The sequence below is a fragment of the Uloborus diversus genome, chromosome 6 (assembly GCF_026930045.1).
Source record: "Uloborus diversus isolate 005 chromosome 6, Udiv.v.3.1, whole genome shotgun sequence".
Lineage (NCBI taxonomy): Eukaryota > Metazoa > Arthropoda > Arachnida > Araneae > Uloboridae > Uloborus > Uloborus diversus.
In genome coordinates, this window is record NC_072736.1 from 118,970,411 (window position 1) to 118,986,908 (window position 16,498).

At 31.5% G+C, this 16,498-nt stretch overlaps 1 protein-coding gene across 1 annotated transcript in view; it reads left to right on the top strand.

The window, feature by feature from the left end:
• Positions 1–16,269, top strand: part of LOC129224941 (sushi, von Willebrand factor type A, EGF and pentraxin domain-containing protein 1-like) — a 40,140-nt gene extending 23,871 nt beyond the window's left edge. The window contains exons 5-9 of the mRNA XM_054859488.1: positions 6,556–6,726; positions 10,006–10,065; positions 10,285–10,359; positions 13,313–13,480; positions 15,751–16,269. Of these exons, the coding sequence (XP_054715463.1) occupies positions 6,556–6,726; positions 10,006–10,065; positions 10,285–10,359; positions 13,313–13,480; positions 15,751–15,971 (695 nt within the window). The 3' untranslated portion in view covers positions 15,972–16,269. The remainder of the gene's footprint in view (positions 1–6,555; positions 6,727–10,005; positions 10,066–10,284; positions 10,360–13,312; positions 13,481–15,750) is intronic.
• The last annotated feature ends 229 nt before the right edge of the window (positions 16,270–16,498 follow it).

Here is a 16,498-nt window from a genome sequence, read left to right on the forward strand (position 1 = left end):
GGAATGATAAAACGGGGTGCGGGGGGCTTTGTGCAGTCAAAAACAAGTTGCCTTTTTAAGTTTTAAATTAATTAATTTTTTTCCTATTTTGACGATTTTCAGAATGAAGACTGTTTGAGTTAATTGGGAATCGAATAGGATCGGAACGACCTTCGAGGATTTATGTAAAAAAACATACATAATGGTGTTTTTTTAAAGAGCCAAAATTTGCATAATATTTTCATACTTTCAGAACAAGATTTAAAGCAAAACATAAAACTGTTTTAGAAAAAGAATTTGAAAAAAGTACAGGGTTCATACATTTTTGGTTAAAAAAAATTCCCTTACTTTTCCAGGTTATTTTTTTAGAAAATTCCAGGTTACTCGCTTCACTCAAAATTAAATTTAAGTAACAATATTTTCAAAATAGTCAAAATTGTTCAAAGTAGCAATGTGTAAGAACTGAAACTTTTCCACTTGTAAAAAAAAAAACTTGGTTTAAAAAAAAAAAATTGTGTCACAAGTTTAAAAAAAAAACATTTCGTTAAAAATTGTTTTCATTTGTTAACTATTTGTTAAAAACAATGTACTTTCAACTTATTTTAACGTTTCTCTGATGTCACATGTCATGCATATTAGCGTTTTGCTGTAATCAGCAGCAATCTTTCTCCGCTTTTGGTTTACGATTCTTTTTATTTTCCTATTAGTATGTAACACAAAACATATTGAGCAAAGTACAAAGCTATTTTTCAGTATAAATATGATTAACTTGTTGCATCGATGGGCATACCATACAATGCATTCTATCAAAAGTCAACATCCGTCAATCATAAGCCAATGCCAATAATCAGTTTTTTTTCCTTTTGCATATAAAGGATGCTTGCATTAAAATTAAAAATTTTCTTTTTTGCACATTTATTTTCAATAAACATTGCTTTCAATAGACATTGAGATAAACATCTTTTGTAAATTTTTGTCTATTTCCATCTTGCAAATGACCAAATATGGCGACTAAGTAAAAAATTTAAGATAATGAGTAGTTTTTTAATTTGTAACATAAAAGTAGTTACAAATAATAATTTATCCTTAAAAAACTACAATTATAAGACAAAATAGTCAGTTTTTAGCACATAACATAGATCTTTAAAAGGGATAGATAGGCCTTTCTCCTACAGCGCAGCGTATTTCGCCCGGAGAAAGTGGGGTCATCATGATTCTTCCGAGAATCACGTGATCAAGGGACATCGTGTCTCCCTCTTCTCGGGCAGCAGTGTGAGAAATCTCTATATGTGTGAATCTGAGATTTTCTAGCGAAAGAGGGTTTGATGAATTTTATTAAAAAATAAAGACATAGTGAGTAACAGAAATCTTTCTTTCTGCTAAAGGCAAAAAAAGTCCCCATGCAGAGTCAAAATTAAGAATATTTTAAGCAATTTACTATAGATACCGAGCATTATATTAAATCACTAAAAACAAGCGATGGAAAATTAGTTATAGTATGTCCGCGAAAAACTGGATTTTTAGGTTTCCTAATTTCTATGAAAAGTGTGCTGGGAACATATGAAAAGTATGTAGGTGCCCGAATTCCAGTTCTAAACTGCGTAATGACTTATAAACTTACTCAGGATCACCTTGAAACTTTTTTCAATGCGATCAGGATGTGAAGGGGGATTCAACAATAATCGTCGGATAATTTCGAAGTGCGAAAAAAAGATTATTCATTCATACGGAAATTAAAGAGTCCAGTTCTTCAAATTGCGCTGATTTTGACAACCTTCAAATGCTACGATTAAATTTGAAGCGTAACAAAAATGCTTTGAAAGAAAGCCTTTTCTTCCTTTGACGACGATTTGGAAAATTCAGAAATCATCTCAATTAACATGACGCAGTATATTAATGGTGTTTCTGACTACAATGGATTTTTTGTCCGGCAAATGCACTCTGTTTTGAACTGCGACGACTGCAACGCAGTCTTCACTACAACAAATCAAAAAATAGACCTAATAAAATTTAAGAATTTTGGGACACATTCAAGTGTGATAACTTATTGCATGATTGCAGCCATTGAAATATGTACATTTGTGAAGAACAACTGAGCGAGAATGTGAAAAAATTTTGGGAGTAAAACACAAAAATATAATGTTACTCATGAGACCACAGGAGTTATGCGAAAAATTTCGAATTCCGTTTTTCTAATTTTAAATAAGCATATGTTAGAAACAGAAGCAGCAGATTTTCTCATTAAAAAGTTTATAAAATTAATCGTTACTAAATATTTAAGCGTTAGAATGTATCGCGCAGCCAATTCAAACAATGAAAATAATTCACAAAGACCAATAAGTAGGAAAATAACAAAATTAATATTGTTAAGGGACAATAATCACTAGTTTTTTTCACCCTAGAGTTTAAATTGTCAAAATTATCATAGTCTGTGGAACGAAAAAAAAAGAAGAAAAGAAAAATTGGGGAGAGGGCGGAAGTCAAATGACCATTCATGTAGTTTATAATTGTAAATAATTTATTTTCTGAGTACTTAAAAAAAAAAGTTGCTTAAAAATTAGGAACAAACCAAAGTTATTGGTTTGGCTTATATAGTGTTGGTGCGAAACGCATGCGAATATTAGAATATTATTTAATTGAGTTGATATTCGATACTATTTACATTTGTATTTCTAATTGGTTTATGGTTTTAGATCGGGTTTTATGTTAAATTGTTGCACTGGCTTCAAAAGTTGTGAGAAAAAGCACGCATTGAAACTATTTATCTGTATTTGAAAAAATTGATTGAAATAAAAGAAAATTTATAAGGTCAATTGTTGTTTAAGATTTTTGAAGACGTCTTTTTCTACTCAGTATTTAAAGCACTTGAAAAAAAGTTTAAATAGCTTGTGCGCCTGCTTCAAAAGTTATGATGGGAAAATATCTAATGGAGCATTCCATGAAAAAGCTGTCATTTTGTCCCGCATTTCATTAAAAAGTAATAACTTAAAAAGGTAACAAAGAACATTTTTTGCAAAAGTACAACAAATACATTTGCGATTTCTTAATGAAAAAAAAAAGTTACCTTTTTTTAATTATTACTTTTAGTGAAAAATATGAGGTGTTACGTGAGGGACAGAGTGTTCCGTTTTTCTTTAATAATGGGTAAAATGCTTTAATTTAACCCATGCTTAAAGGGGGGTTTAACCCATGCTTAAAGCATTTAACCCATGGGTTAAATGCTTTAATTTTCCTTAATTGTGCAAATGATCGCGGCGCAAAGTGATTCTCTTCGATAAGGGAAACAGTTTCTTATGAGGGGAGTCCCTTGATCACGTGATGTCCAACGGGGAATGTTGACGCGCGCTCTGAGGAGAAAAGTGGGGAGAAGGCACATCTATTCTATTTTAAGATCTATGGCACATAAGCGTCTAAATCAATTAGAATAAAAAAAAATTCTGGAGATAAAATTTTGCATTTTCCCAGAATATAATTACGAATTACCCGGAAAAAGGGCACATTTTGCGTTGTTATCAATAGTTTGCATTGCAATAAATATCCAATGCTATTTTCGGAAACTTAGGCACTTAAAAGGTTTTGTGTACTGCCATCTTTGGAATGACCAAATATGGCGGCTACGACAAAAATTAAGAAATAATTTTTTGAATTTGTAGCATGAAAACAATTTAAAAATAATAAATCTTCGTGAAACTACACTTCAGTTGAAAAGTTTTTAGCACATTTGCGTCCAAGGCAATGAGGATAAGATTAAGTTTTAAAAACAAAAATTTTCATTTCTCAAGAAAATTACATATTTAAAATAAAAAATAAAAATAAAAAAAAAACAACTTGCAGCACATTTTGCGTTGTTTTCATTAGTTTACAGTTAAAGAAAACATCCAATTCTGCTTTGTTTTTGGAATCTTAGGCATTTAAGCATCGTGTCTACTTCCATCTTATGAATGACCGAACATGGCGACTACGTTTCATTCGTAGCTGAAAAGACTTTTCGATTAAAAAACGATTTTCTCAATTGACCCTACCGTCCGCAGGCTTGTGCTTTAGAAGAAGGAAAATGTTCTTCTCCCGTTAAATTTGTGCATAATTCCTGTTCACCCTAGGAAATTTTTTCTTTGGAACTATTGAGGGGCAAAAATGGCGTCCGCGGAAGTTTTTTTTTTTTTGGTTCGCCTTTTTTATTTTATTGCCAGCGTCATTTTGCCTCGAAATTTTTTAAATTTTTTTTTCAGGAAACATCGATAAAAACGAAGATTAGAACTCAAGGTTCAAAATTCCCTGGAAAAAATTTTTTTGGGGGCAAAATTTGAAATTTTCCTGATTTTTCCCAGACAATTCCAGGTTTTCCTGGAGCGTACGAACCCTTTAATTTAATAACCATATTTTCCTGTGTATTATCGGCGGGCGGCCTATAATCTGTAGGTTCTAAAATGGGCCTGAAGAAAAAAAAAGCTTCGTATAATCCCAGGTGTATAATACGATGTAAAAAAAATAAAGTTTGAATTTAATATACCATTTGAGCAACTAAACTAAAAACGTGAAAAGGTAATTACTTTGAAGGCATAATCAAAATTTATCTAAAATATAATCTAAAATATAATGATTTCTTTTTGAAATCATGATTATAGTACGCTAATTACTTGAAAAACAGAGTCAAGACAAAGGAGCAAACGCTCTGATCTTGTGCAAATGGCTTCCTTATTCACTGTATTTTTGCTTATTTTACATTGCCTGAATCGCGTAAGAGAAACATTCAAGCAACGTAAAATAACCAACATTCAGGCAGGCAGTGAGAAAGGACATGCAAGCTTTGTAAAATAAACAACATTCAGTCGGAGTACGGTCTCTATCGGTGAATCCTTATTGTACTGAGGCATCTGTGGTGTGGAATTCTTTTCTTGGGATCTAAAATAAAAATAACCCCCCAAAAAAGTTGGCGACTGTAGAGATTTTTTGGGGTCGCCAATTTTGAAAACTGAGTCGCCACGTGGCGAGTGGCGACCGTAAATCTTGACCTTTACATAGCAAACCACAAAACATAGATACACAAAACATAGTTTGGTGGATGAATTTGACTATTTTCTTGACTACTGTCAGTGTTCGGCCTTAGCGTTACATTGTGGCACAAGATTTCTGGATTTTACTCAAACTGTAATACACCTCTCTTTCTTGGTTAAACCACAAACCCTACCTGACGTATCTTTGTCCAATGTTACTCATCTTCTCACTGCTTTAGTATGACAGGGAAAGTTTTGTTCTGTATAGGTGTGCCATAAAGTACCATACCTTTCAAAGCTTTATTTAAAATGCCCCTAGTAAGTAGAGACTCCAGTTTTTCCTAGTTCTGCAATTGAAGAGTATCTGCAAGAAAATCTCTCAGGTTCAAAATTGAAAGCTAGAATTGAAAGCAAATGTTCGCTGTCCAATTGCATTCTTCCACCTTGCCATTGTAATTTGCCCATTCAAACCATTTTCTATGATGATGTTTCAATCATACGCAATCACCGCTGTTGCATTTTTTGGATTCCAAAAATAACCATTGTGCAGAATCACAATATTGATCATCATTCAGTAGAGGGATAACAATATTTTTTTATTGTTTCAAAGAGGTGTTTGGAATCATCTTAGTGGTGGATTCTAATAGTAAACCACTTAGGTACTATCATAATTTATTATTCTACTAACATTCAAGTATGGAACCTGTAACATTATTACACTCAAGATGGTTAGCAATGACAAATGGAATTTGCGGCTATTTAGGACAGCTGATAGTCCTTCAAAGAATTTATACAAACTAGTAAAATATATATTATGATAGTATATTCATCAATGTCATATGCTATTAAAATCCACCATTCCTGCTAGGGTGCTCCAATACACTTCTTTGAAACAACAACAGAATCTAATTTCTTTTCATAATTGTGATCAATATTGTGATTTTGCACAATATTTACTTTGGAAAGCCCAAAAATATATTAGCTGTGATTATGAATGATATAAATGTGATCAGAGGGATTTTTTTTTGTGTCAAGTTGTGATCAAAAGTCAAGGATTTTGCCTGGGCTGTACTACAAAAGTTTACAATTCCAGATTTCAGTTTGGAAGCTGAGAGACTACGATGAGACAGATGTAGGAAAAATCGAATTCTCCTCTCACGAGAGGAAATTTCATATAAAACTATGAAGAAATAAAGCTTGATATCGAACATGTTGAATTGTTTAGTATCTAAAACTTTTCATGTTGCCTACTCAAGTAGTGAACCAATGAGTAAAATAAGGCAATTAAAATTCAGAAATATTATACAGTAATATAAATATACCCTAAGGTCAAACATTGTGAGTATTCAAGATAATAGTCCAACTCATACTCCTAACTATGTTTTTTGTTTGCAGTGTGGTTACATTTTAAGGGTTGAAAAACATGAGATATTATTTAGCAACTTCTATTATTTTGTGGTGTAGCTTCTGTGGGCTATTTCAAACTAGATTTACAGAACCAAATTTTTATACTTAACCTTTGTCTGTATGGTAGTTAAGTATTCATATCTTGAACTCAAATGCAATATTTTTATCACTTTAGAAATATATTGTGCAGATCCTGGGCCCTTTGATAACATACAAGTTCTTCCTCAACAGCAAAAGTTCAAAGCAGGGGAGATAGTTATTTTTAAATGCATAATCGGTACGACTCGAGCATCATCCAAATGCTCGGACAATGGAGAATGGACTTCTAGACCCCCAATTTGTCCAGGTATAAAACATTTTTTCATTCAGTGAAAATTACCTCAATTTAGTCTTTAGTCCCCCTTTTTCCGACAAGAGCTGTAAAATTTCTAGAATGACTTATTAGTGTTTGCAGTTTTTGTTAATTGTTTTAATTAACAAAGATAAAAAGTAAACTAGCACTTTTTAGTTTTGCATCATCCATAACACAGTTGAAACTTTGCTAATTTGAACTAATTAAGACCAATACTTGTTTGGATTCTAAAAAACTTAGGTTACCGATTCCGATAGATATTTCCGATAGAAAAGGAAAAGATAGTAAGTTAAAAATACTCAATACTACCATTTCTTGGATTCTGCAATAGAACATGGATGTCTTTTCAGTACAATTTAAGAAATACCTCCCTTGCTGTGACATACACAACTGAACTCACTGTAACCCAAGTGGTTGTCTTGTGATACTGGAACCAATCTATTCTATACTGAAGAAATATACTTCTCTATAGTTAAGAACAAGATGTCTTTTCTAGAAGAAACTAATGAATCAGAAAATGTTCTTGTTTCTCATTTTGAAGCTTCAAATGAGCTGGATATATATCACTGAGATATGTAGAATTGAATGAAAACTCAAGTTCCACAGCTGTTTTATTCATGAAACGTTAGGCTTAATATTGCTTCCTCATTGAGTGTAACATCACAACGCATCTGATAAATGTCATCATTTTTTTTTTTTAAACTTTAGTGTTAATTGTAAATGTGATCTTTGAACAATTGCACTGGCTTTTTTAGTGTGTGTGTTTAGTACTGCAGACTCCCGCTTAACCAGCCTCAGCTTAAACAAATCTCTGATTTAACCAGCTGTAATTCACTTAAATACAAAAATCTTAAAAAATGAAAATGTCATAAAATGTGTTGTAGTTAAAAAAATAAACTTAAAAAACCAGAAATTCTTTACCAGTGATATCATATTCTCTTTGCAAATAAAAAATAAGGATAATTAATGGATTCCTAAATATGAGTGAGGGAACAGATTGACTAGTATTCAGTTCAATGAATAGAGACAACTATGCAAACTGCATTCAATGATGAAGCTAACTGTGACTATCATCAATTGATTAAAATCAATTCATTTCAAGGATGTTGTATGATATTGGAGTCGTGGTCAGAGTTTTCCTGATCCAAATTGATGAAAACTTTGATCATTTCAGCCAATGACCACAAAAGATAAGGCAGCCCCAGCAGTAGAAGAGACGAAATTTTTTGCTTTGAACTTTAAGTCACCATTCACCTCAGTGGATGTAAAAATGTCAATGATGAAGACATGGAGCCGCTGCTTAATTTCTAACATAAGAGGTGCAGGAACCCTATGGTCCACAGAATGGTTTTTTTTTTCGCGTAAATAACTTGGATTTTGCCTAACGTGTAAAAAATCATGCCAACCCCAAAGAAGTACAAGGCTGAGCTCCTGTGAGCTCCCATGCAGTTGAGCCCTACAATAAAGCAATGGTTGGTTGCTGTCAAATCTTCAGCAAGAAACGTTATAAGATGATGACATCAAGAAAATTGCTCAAATGTTTTACGCTGACAATGACTCCAACACACATGGCAAATTTCGACACCCATTATACCACCTACAGAAAGAGGAGATGCATTGAAAATGGTACTATACCATCTGAAATGACATGCATTGTCTTAAGATTGTTTGTGCAATGTGATGCTATTTAATTATTTAATACAACTTTGAAGTGTGCATTTTTTTCAAATAGATTATATTTTTAATTCATTCTCTGCTTAATCAGATTTTTGCTTAACTGGATTACTCTTAGTCTCATTTAAGTCCAAAAATTAGATGCTGTATATTTAAAATTTGGTAATCTTTTCAGTAATCTTCAAAAATGAATTTGGGTCAAATTGTTCAAAATTTCGCATTAGAGGAGATCTATTGTATTTTGATTTAGATTATTACTTGATTTGGCATCATTGCTTCAAAATATGTTTTTTTTTTCAAACTTTATCTAGTGTGGTATTTGCTCCTTTCAAATTTTACCATGTTTAGTGTGCATGTCAACAGTAGGCATAATGCATCTTTTCCTCGAGTGCAGTGTGACGCCTATCATAATTTCTGTTAGTCTGAATATAAAGTTGTCCTAATGCATGATTTGTTAATCCTTTTATTTGTAACATTATCGATAGATTTTCAGTTTGTGAAATAATATGTATTGAACATACGATTAGACAATAAAAATAAATAGAAATGAAAGAGGGTTAGGTAAATACAAGGTAGATATGCTTCAATAATTGATTTTTGGAAACTTGTAGTAGAACCAGAGTGTTCACACTTAAAGAAAGCTGCTTGGCATCTATTTTTTTCTTGTTTATTTATTTTGTTTTTGACCTGTTCTTCCTTGAATCTTTGTCCTTTACTTCAAGCTTCATAAAAATCTATAGATTATTGACGGTTGACCAATCTTTAAACAGAACTTTAATGGTTGGTTTGATAAACTTAATGCCAAATTTCATAGTCTTAATCTAGATAATGTCTTTGTTAAATATTTAAATTTTATCATTACTTCACATTTATTACTTTTCAAGGTAAAGACGGGAATTTACAAAAGCCAAAACTTAAGAGACCCTATTTTTCATATTTTAAAATAAGTGTTAAAAATTTATCATATGATTTAGAAATTCTAACGATATATGCATACATATTTTTACTTTCTTTTTACCAATTCATTCTTACATTTTCTGTAAAAATTTCATTTTTAGAAATATTTTGCTATCTTCGCTATACTTTGCTATCTACCTTTTGCGGAAATTGCCAAGATAATTTGAATATAATCCTTATCAAGACAATATCATAGTGTATCAAAGGACTGCTGGTGATAAATTATTCAGAAAGAAAAGTCACTTTCCAAAGAGTGCATCAATAGCTAACTTAATGTTTGGTTTGAGCTAGTTTGGTAAAAAATCTGTTTTGAGACTTAGAACCTATTTTTAAAAGGTCGTAAAAATGTTTCTTACTCATTAATTAGCAAATTATTTTATTAAAAATGAGGAATACTACTTCACAGAAATTCAAGTATTGCGGCAAAGTCTGGAACAGGTCAACCATGATAAATGAAGTTGACTGTATATGTTTGTTTAAAAAAATCATATTACGTATCCCCCTCCCTCATATTTTCTTGTCAACGCAGTATTCTCATCATTGATTCCTGTAAAAATATCCTTCTCTTCATGTCCTAATTGGTTACTTGCTATAAACCTGACTGCATGTGTTTGATTTTGCCAATTGAAAACTTTTTTGCAGAAGTAAAAAAGACTGAATCGACTATTATAACAGCAGCTACCACACCTGAAACAATCACTGGTGAGTGTGTTGAAATGACTGGTATCAAACAATTTTGGAGCCATTCTAACTCTAAAAAACTATGCTTTTAGCACCATGTTTCTAACAAACTTGCAACATCCTACACTAGCTCATTTTAACTACTAACATATTCTGTCTAATTAATATTAACATTGCAAGAAATAGTGTTTTGGATTGGGGAAATCTGAATTTCATATTCATGATTTGTTTTCATTTTAGAAGTGAAAAGGACAGATTCTTCTTTGATTTCGACCACTCCTGATGTATTTACTGATGCATCAATCGAAAAGAAAGGTACATTTTTCCATAAGTTTCAATTTCTGTTGAACAAATTAGGCTTCTTCATTGTCTTTGTCAGTTACTTAACCTGATTTATTAATTTATTTATAGTTAATTTATTGCAATATTCCTTGTTAACAATAATCGCAAGCCCCCCCCCCCTCCCCCCCAAAAAAAAAAACATGCATGTAATGGGAATAAAAGCTGCATAGCTGCATTATTCTTGATTAATTTTGCTCCAGTTTATCTTTGCAATATACTTGTACAACAATTTTTCAATCTGTCTAAGTCAGTATTTATTTATTTTTGATGGTACAGTCAAGTCTCGACTTACGCGAGAGATGCGTTCCAAGACTCCTCGCGTAAGTCGAAATTTCGCGTTGTGAAGAAATGTATGTATACAATTTTTTTAGAAACATACCAAATTATTTTAGAAATTTGTAAACACCCTTAAAAACTGCCTTAAATCATTCCTCAACTATACATTAGTTTCTTACATAAAGAACTAAACTTTTACTGTGTTTAAAAAATGAAAAAAAAAAGCTGTTTTGTTCAACATAAAATATTTTTAAGGCTCACAAAATGAATGATCCATGGGAAGGAAAGCCATTAAATAAAACAACATGGTGCACACAGTATGAATTAATAATAAAATACTGCACTAAAATAGTACTCTACAGTAGACACAGCAATATTTGAGTTTAAAAATGAAGATAGTGATGATTTATGCTCCATGATCATTATTCTTATCCAATACATTTTAAAATACGGTTGCTTCGCCTTTTCTTTTATAACGTTTCCATTTATGACAACAGCCCCTTTTCCTAATCTCTTCCACAATGCAAGAACAGCTTTGATTTTAATAATATTCACTTGGCTAAGACTCTGCAAGCTTCAATATTGAAACTAAGTTCTGAACTTTTACGGATATCTTTTTGTTTTGACTTTTAATTGTATGTATGGAAGATTCACTCATACGTATTGTCGCTTTACCATTGACGTTTTGTAGTTGTTCAAGCATAATGAGAATTTTAACTTTTTTTTTTTGTTAGAATCTTCTTCTTCCCATCTTCATAAACTTTAGATGAAACAGTGCACTAAGGAGCCATTATATTTCATTAACTTTAATGTTTAGAATGAGAAAAAAAAAGAAAGATGCTGAGTGGTTATTTGATGCACTAACAACTTGATGTGTAGACTAATTTGATGTGGAAACTTTCGTTGTTCGTTATGCTAAAGTGATGTAATAACATTCACAAAATCAATATTCAGTTGTCAGTAACGAAGCTGATACTTCCTTCCAAAAAAAAAAATAGTGTTTTGTTGGAGGAATTCACGTCAGCACTAAAATTCAAATTCATTACTCGTAAAAAATTCGCATTATAGCCATTTCACATAAGTTGAATCCTGTTGTAGCGGGAGTCGACTGTATCTAAGTTTGTAAATTCCATTCTTTGTATTAACTACTGTATGCATGGTTGCTGTGGAATTGACAAACGTCCAAAGATGAGTCTATCTGAATGAAGGGGGAAAGTAAAATTTAATGTGCATGTTCTGCTCATTTGAATGTGACTCTGCTTAATTTAGAGGCTAACACACATCTGTAAAAACTGGCATCTTTAAAAACTAATAGATGCATCCGTTTTTGCCTGTAAACAGATGCTAGCCTTTCAATCTTATCGGTGGTCGACTAGGTCCCTGTAAAGAGTTTAGGTGTCAGAATTTTTCTAAGAATTCATAAAAAGCTTAAAATTCATTTTAAAAGTTTGTACATATGGGGCAGTGAGAAGCAAAGGGATGTAAGTGGCAAAATTAAAAATTTGGAGATAACCAGTACGCATGGTAGGTGAACCTTTTCTCTGTCTTGGGGCAAGAGATGGTACTAATAGCCCTGGTAGTTGCTGTGATACAGCATGATTTGGAAAAAAATTTCAATGAAAGCCTACCTAGGATGTTATCTTTAAATGCGTTTTACTCAAAACTTGAAAATGTCCACTTACATCCCTTTGCTTCTCACTGCCTCATATAAGAAGAATAATTTCAAGCATTTTCTTTATGGTTATTAAATAGATTATTTAACAAACATACAAGGAAGTCATATGGTTCTCACATCAGATTTTGTTTTAAAGAAATAAAAATTTTGTTTAGTATGTACATCACTTTAAAAAAAAATGGTTCCTGGGTGCTTTTGGACTTTTCTCGTAACTTATGAAATGTTTCACGAAACTTATTTGTTGACTTTTAATTTTATTAACTGCTAATCATAGCTGAGTATAAATCATCCTAACTAATGAAAAACATGAAAACAAATACATATTTATGTTAATGTCGTTTTAATCAAAATATTACTTTCAACCAAAATTATTTGTGAGTTTGTTTTTAATATATATATATATACAGTAGGATCTCGATAACTCGAAGCTTATAACTCAAATATTCCTTTTTCTCCAAGTTTTTGTTTGGTCCTAAACTCTTGAGCTTGTTGTGGAAACTTCCCATAACTCAAACGTTTTAGCCGGTCCCTTGGGACTTCGAGCTATCAAGAGTTGACTGTATATATATGTCTAAAATCATATACTTTTAAAATAATATTTAACATTTATTTTTTAAAAAGTTTTTCCAAAAACTGAAGTCAAATACTGTGGAATGAATCAGATGATTTTTAGCATTCAACAGTTAGCTTTTAGTTTTTTAAAATTAAAAATAGCTTTGGGTATAAACATTCATTGTAGGAAAATATATTTTTGACGTAATTTTAAGCACTAAAATTTCTCAGAAATGTCTGCAAAATTCAGACAAGTGAGTAAGAAGGATATAGGATATTATGGTTGTTCACAAAGCATTTACTATTTTTGTTCCATTTTGACATTAGTTTTATATTTATTTTGCAAAATGGATAAAACTATTCAAGTTGTTTTTGTTTATTTATTATTATGTTTATTTTCTATTTTTATGTCTGAAACAATAGTTTCATGTGAGGATCCTGGAAAAATCAAGAATGGTGATCGAACATTTGTTACTCTGAACATCAACAGTACGCTGACCTATCAATGTGATGAAGGTTACGAGTTAAAAGGGAAAAGCATACTGCTGTGTTTAGAAAATGGAAAGTGGGACTTAGATACATTGCCCTATTGTAAGTCGGATAGTTGAAATGATTTTGTTATTGTGTTGATTTTTTTTTCTACAATTGTATAAAAGTTTAATGTTCTATTTAGAAAACCTGCATTGAAATTATTTATGAGAGTTTTTTTGGGATAATGTTTTCTATGCTTAATGGGGAAAAAAATCTCTTAATTTTAATTCAAGGTTTAGAGAAATTATATAGAATTTAAGTGCTATGTGAATGTTTCATATCTATTTATTCATTGATTTTATCCAAAGTAATGTAAAATATTGTAAATAATTTTAAACATGCTTCAAAATATTGGCAATTTATATCCTTTTTCAGAATTAGAGAGTGCTGTTACTTAGCTATGTGAGGTATTAATGAAAACTTTGCTATATTTTATGCACTTAAAGCACCATTACAAGGATCTGATGATAACTTTTTAACTTTTTCAGCAAAAATTTCAAACGATTTTGTTTCCAATGTTTGCTAGGTTACAAAGCCTTGCATATAGCTTATCTTGCATAGAACCATGTTACAACAAACTGTAAGAGACTTTACTTGTCGTATAGGAAATTTCGTTGTAATGAAAATCAAATTGGGACTGAAAATTTATTTTATTTTAACATATATTTTGTTGTATTGGTATTCATTGTAACGGGATATTACTAAAATTTTTTTTTTCTTTTTTTAACCCATTTGTTGCTATGAAATTTGCTCCCACCAATACCCAGCAGACACACCTTATAAACAATACTAATTCAATGAGGAGGAGCTATTTTGCATCTCGTGATATCATGTGATTGGGCAATAAACGTATTAACACATAATGAGACAAATGAGAGCTTGTGTTTGTAATAATTTTGGATCAATAATTGGTGGTATACGATGAAACTAGTTTAAGCTGCGATATAAAGGATGAAAATAGTATTGAAGTGGCAATGTAAAAAGTAAAAGTATTTCTGAAATAGTTTTTTTTTTTTTTTCAAGCTGAGATCTGAAATGCTCAACTCTATATTTTTTGTCTTCAAAAATGTAAAGGAAAAATGTTTGATAGAGAAACTAGTTAAAAACCACTTTTTTTTAACATCATAAAATGTTAGTAACACTATTCAAGAACATGTTACCAAAATTTCAATTCCGAAATTCTTATTACTTTGTGACCACCCGCCGATTCAGGCTGAAAAGTGTGTAGTAGTTGGAACGGAGCAGTTGCTCAGGTAATGCCTTATTTAGTTACCTGGCTCAATACTCCTGTACTACGGGATATTAAAGACAAAAGAATATTGGCAGATGTTGTTTGTTGGCCTTCGGTAGGAGGTACTCAAAGGTACTTACTGCCTTAAATTTCTCATTTTCACTATTTTTTTTTCAAATGCATTTTTTTTTAATCTACATTTTTTCAAATGATGTGCATTTTAGCTCAAAAAGTTATCGACCAATCGTTCTGAAAATTTGTATGAATATTTTTTATTCATTTACAATCAATTAGAACCTAACTCTGGGATGATGATATTCGCAACTAAAGAGCTCGAATACGCTACCTTGCGGTGTTTAACAATACTGAAGAAAAAGGTAAAACAATCCATTGCACGTGTTTTCTTTGGGGGTAAATTACAGGCTTCAGACAGTTTGTGATGTAATGTAATTTCAGAGGAATAGAATAGAAAGCTTCCCACAAACATGATGAAAAATTGCTTTCATTCACTAAGCGTCAAAGCAAGTTATTTGTTACGGCATTTGTTTGTTTTACCTTTTTCATTCGCCATTAGACAGTGGCTGCAGCGCCTCCTATAGTTTGTTGAAGTTGCGAATTATTAAAAATGTTTTTTATGCAAAAAAGGTTTTAAAAAAATGATAAAAAAATATGAGATTGTGATTAAATGCCTGAAAAACATACAATTTTGAACTTTTTTTCATCAAAGTTAGGTTCATATTCTTAGGAAATATGTTGTTAACGAAAAGAAAAAATTGTAATGTTTACAGATAAAAATTGACTTCAGTAATGCCCACCAGCAACAAGCTCTGATGGCGACCGTTCATGGACATCAGCTTCTAACTCCACTGTTTTTTGATAGAAATAACTTGAAAAAATTACAAAGAGTACTTCAAAACATGAATAAAATATCTTCCACATTAGAGCAAATTCCTTCCCTGTTAAAAAAAAATCACGAAAACACATATTTCAGCCTTCTAAACTGGTTTCCCCTCTTAAGAAATTGAAATTAATTTTTGGTCAATTTGACAAACTCATGTTTGTGAACCTTTAATCAATCAAAATAAATATTTCTTTTTAGGTAAAAAAATAATGGATACACCTACTATAATTGGAATTGTTTTTGGCATCATAGCCCTCATTGCGCTTGTGATTGCGGGATGGTTCTTCTATAGATGGCGAGAAAAAAGGTTGCGAGGCTATGGTGAAAAAAGCAAAGCACTGACTGCTGATGCTGCAGATTTGGAGGAAATCACTGGACTGGAGAAAGGAAAAAAGCCTGTACCTGTAACTGTTTTGTAACTTACTACTTAAAGATAATTGGCTTGAACATTCAAGCTATTTCCTCTTGAGAGCTTCTAAAATGATCTTACAGGAAATTCAAGGTCCTGTGCGAGTGAGCGGATGACTATTGTTCTGTGTTAGAGCACAGATGGACAGAATGGATGTTCCATCTATTTATGTTGTTAAAACAAGTATCATCAAGCCCCTTTATTAATCATCTAAGTAAAGTGATGCATTTTTTAATGCTGGAAATGATCTGATGCTTCTGAAAACACTCAAGAGTACCCTGTGCAAGAAGCAAAGCATATCACCCTGACAAGGAAGGGATTTTTTTTTTTATGCAGGATGATTTTTTTTTTTTTTTTTTTTTTTTTTTTTTTTTTTTTTTTTTGCTTCATGAAATGTTGCCTGCTGATATTCTGCTTTTGTTATATACTTTGTAAAATTTAATTTTCAAGAGGTTGCATTTTTCCTCCCAAGTTATTTTAAGTTGGACATTTGGTTGAATAAAATTAAGAACAATTTTATGTGAGGAACAGTTATTT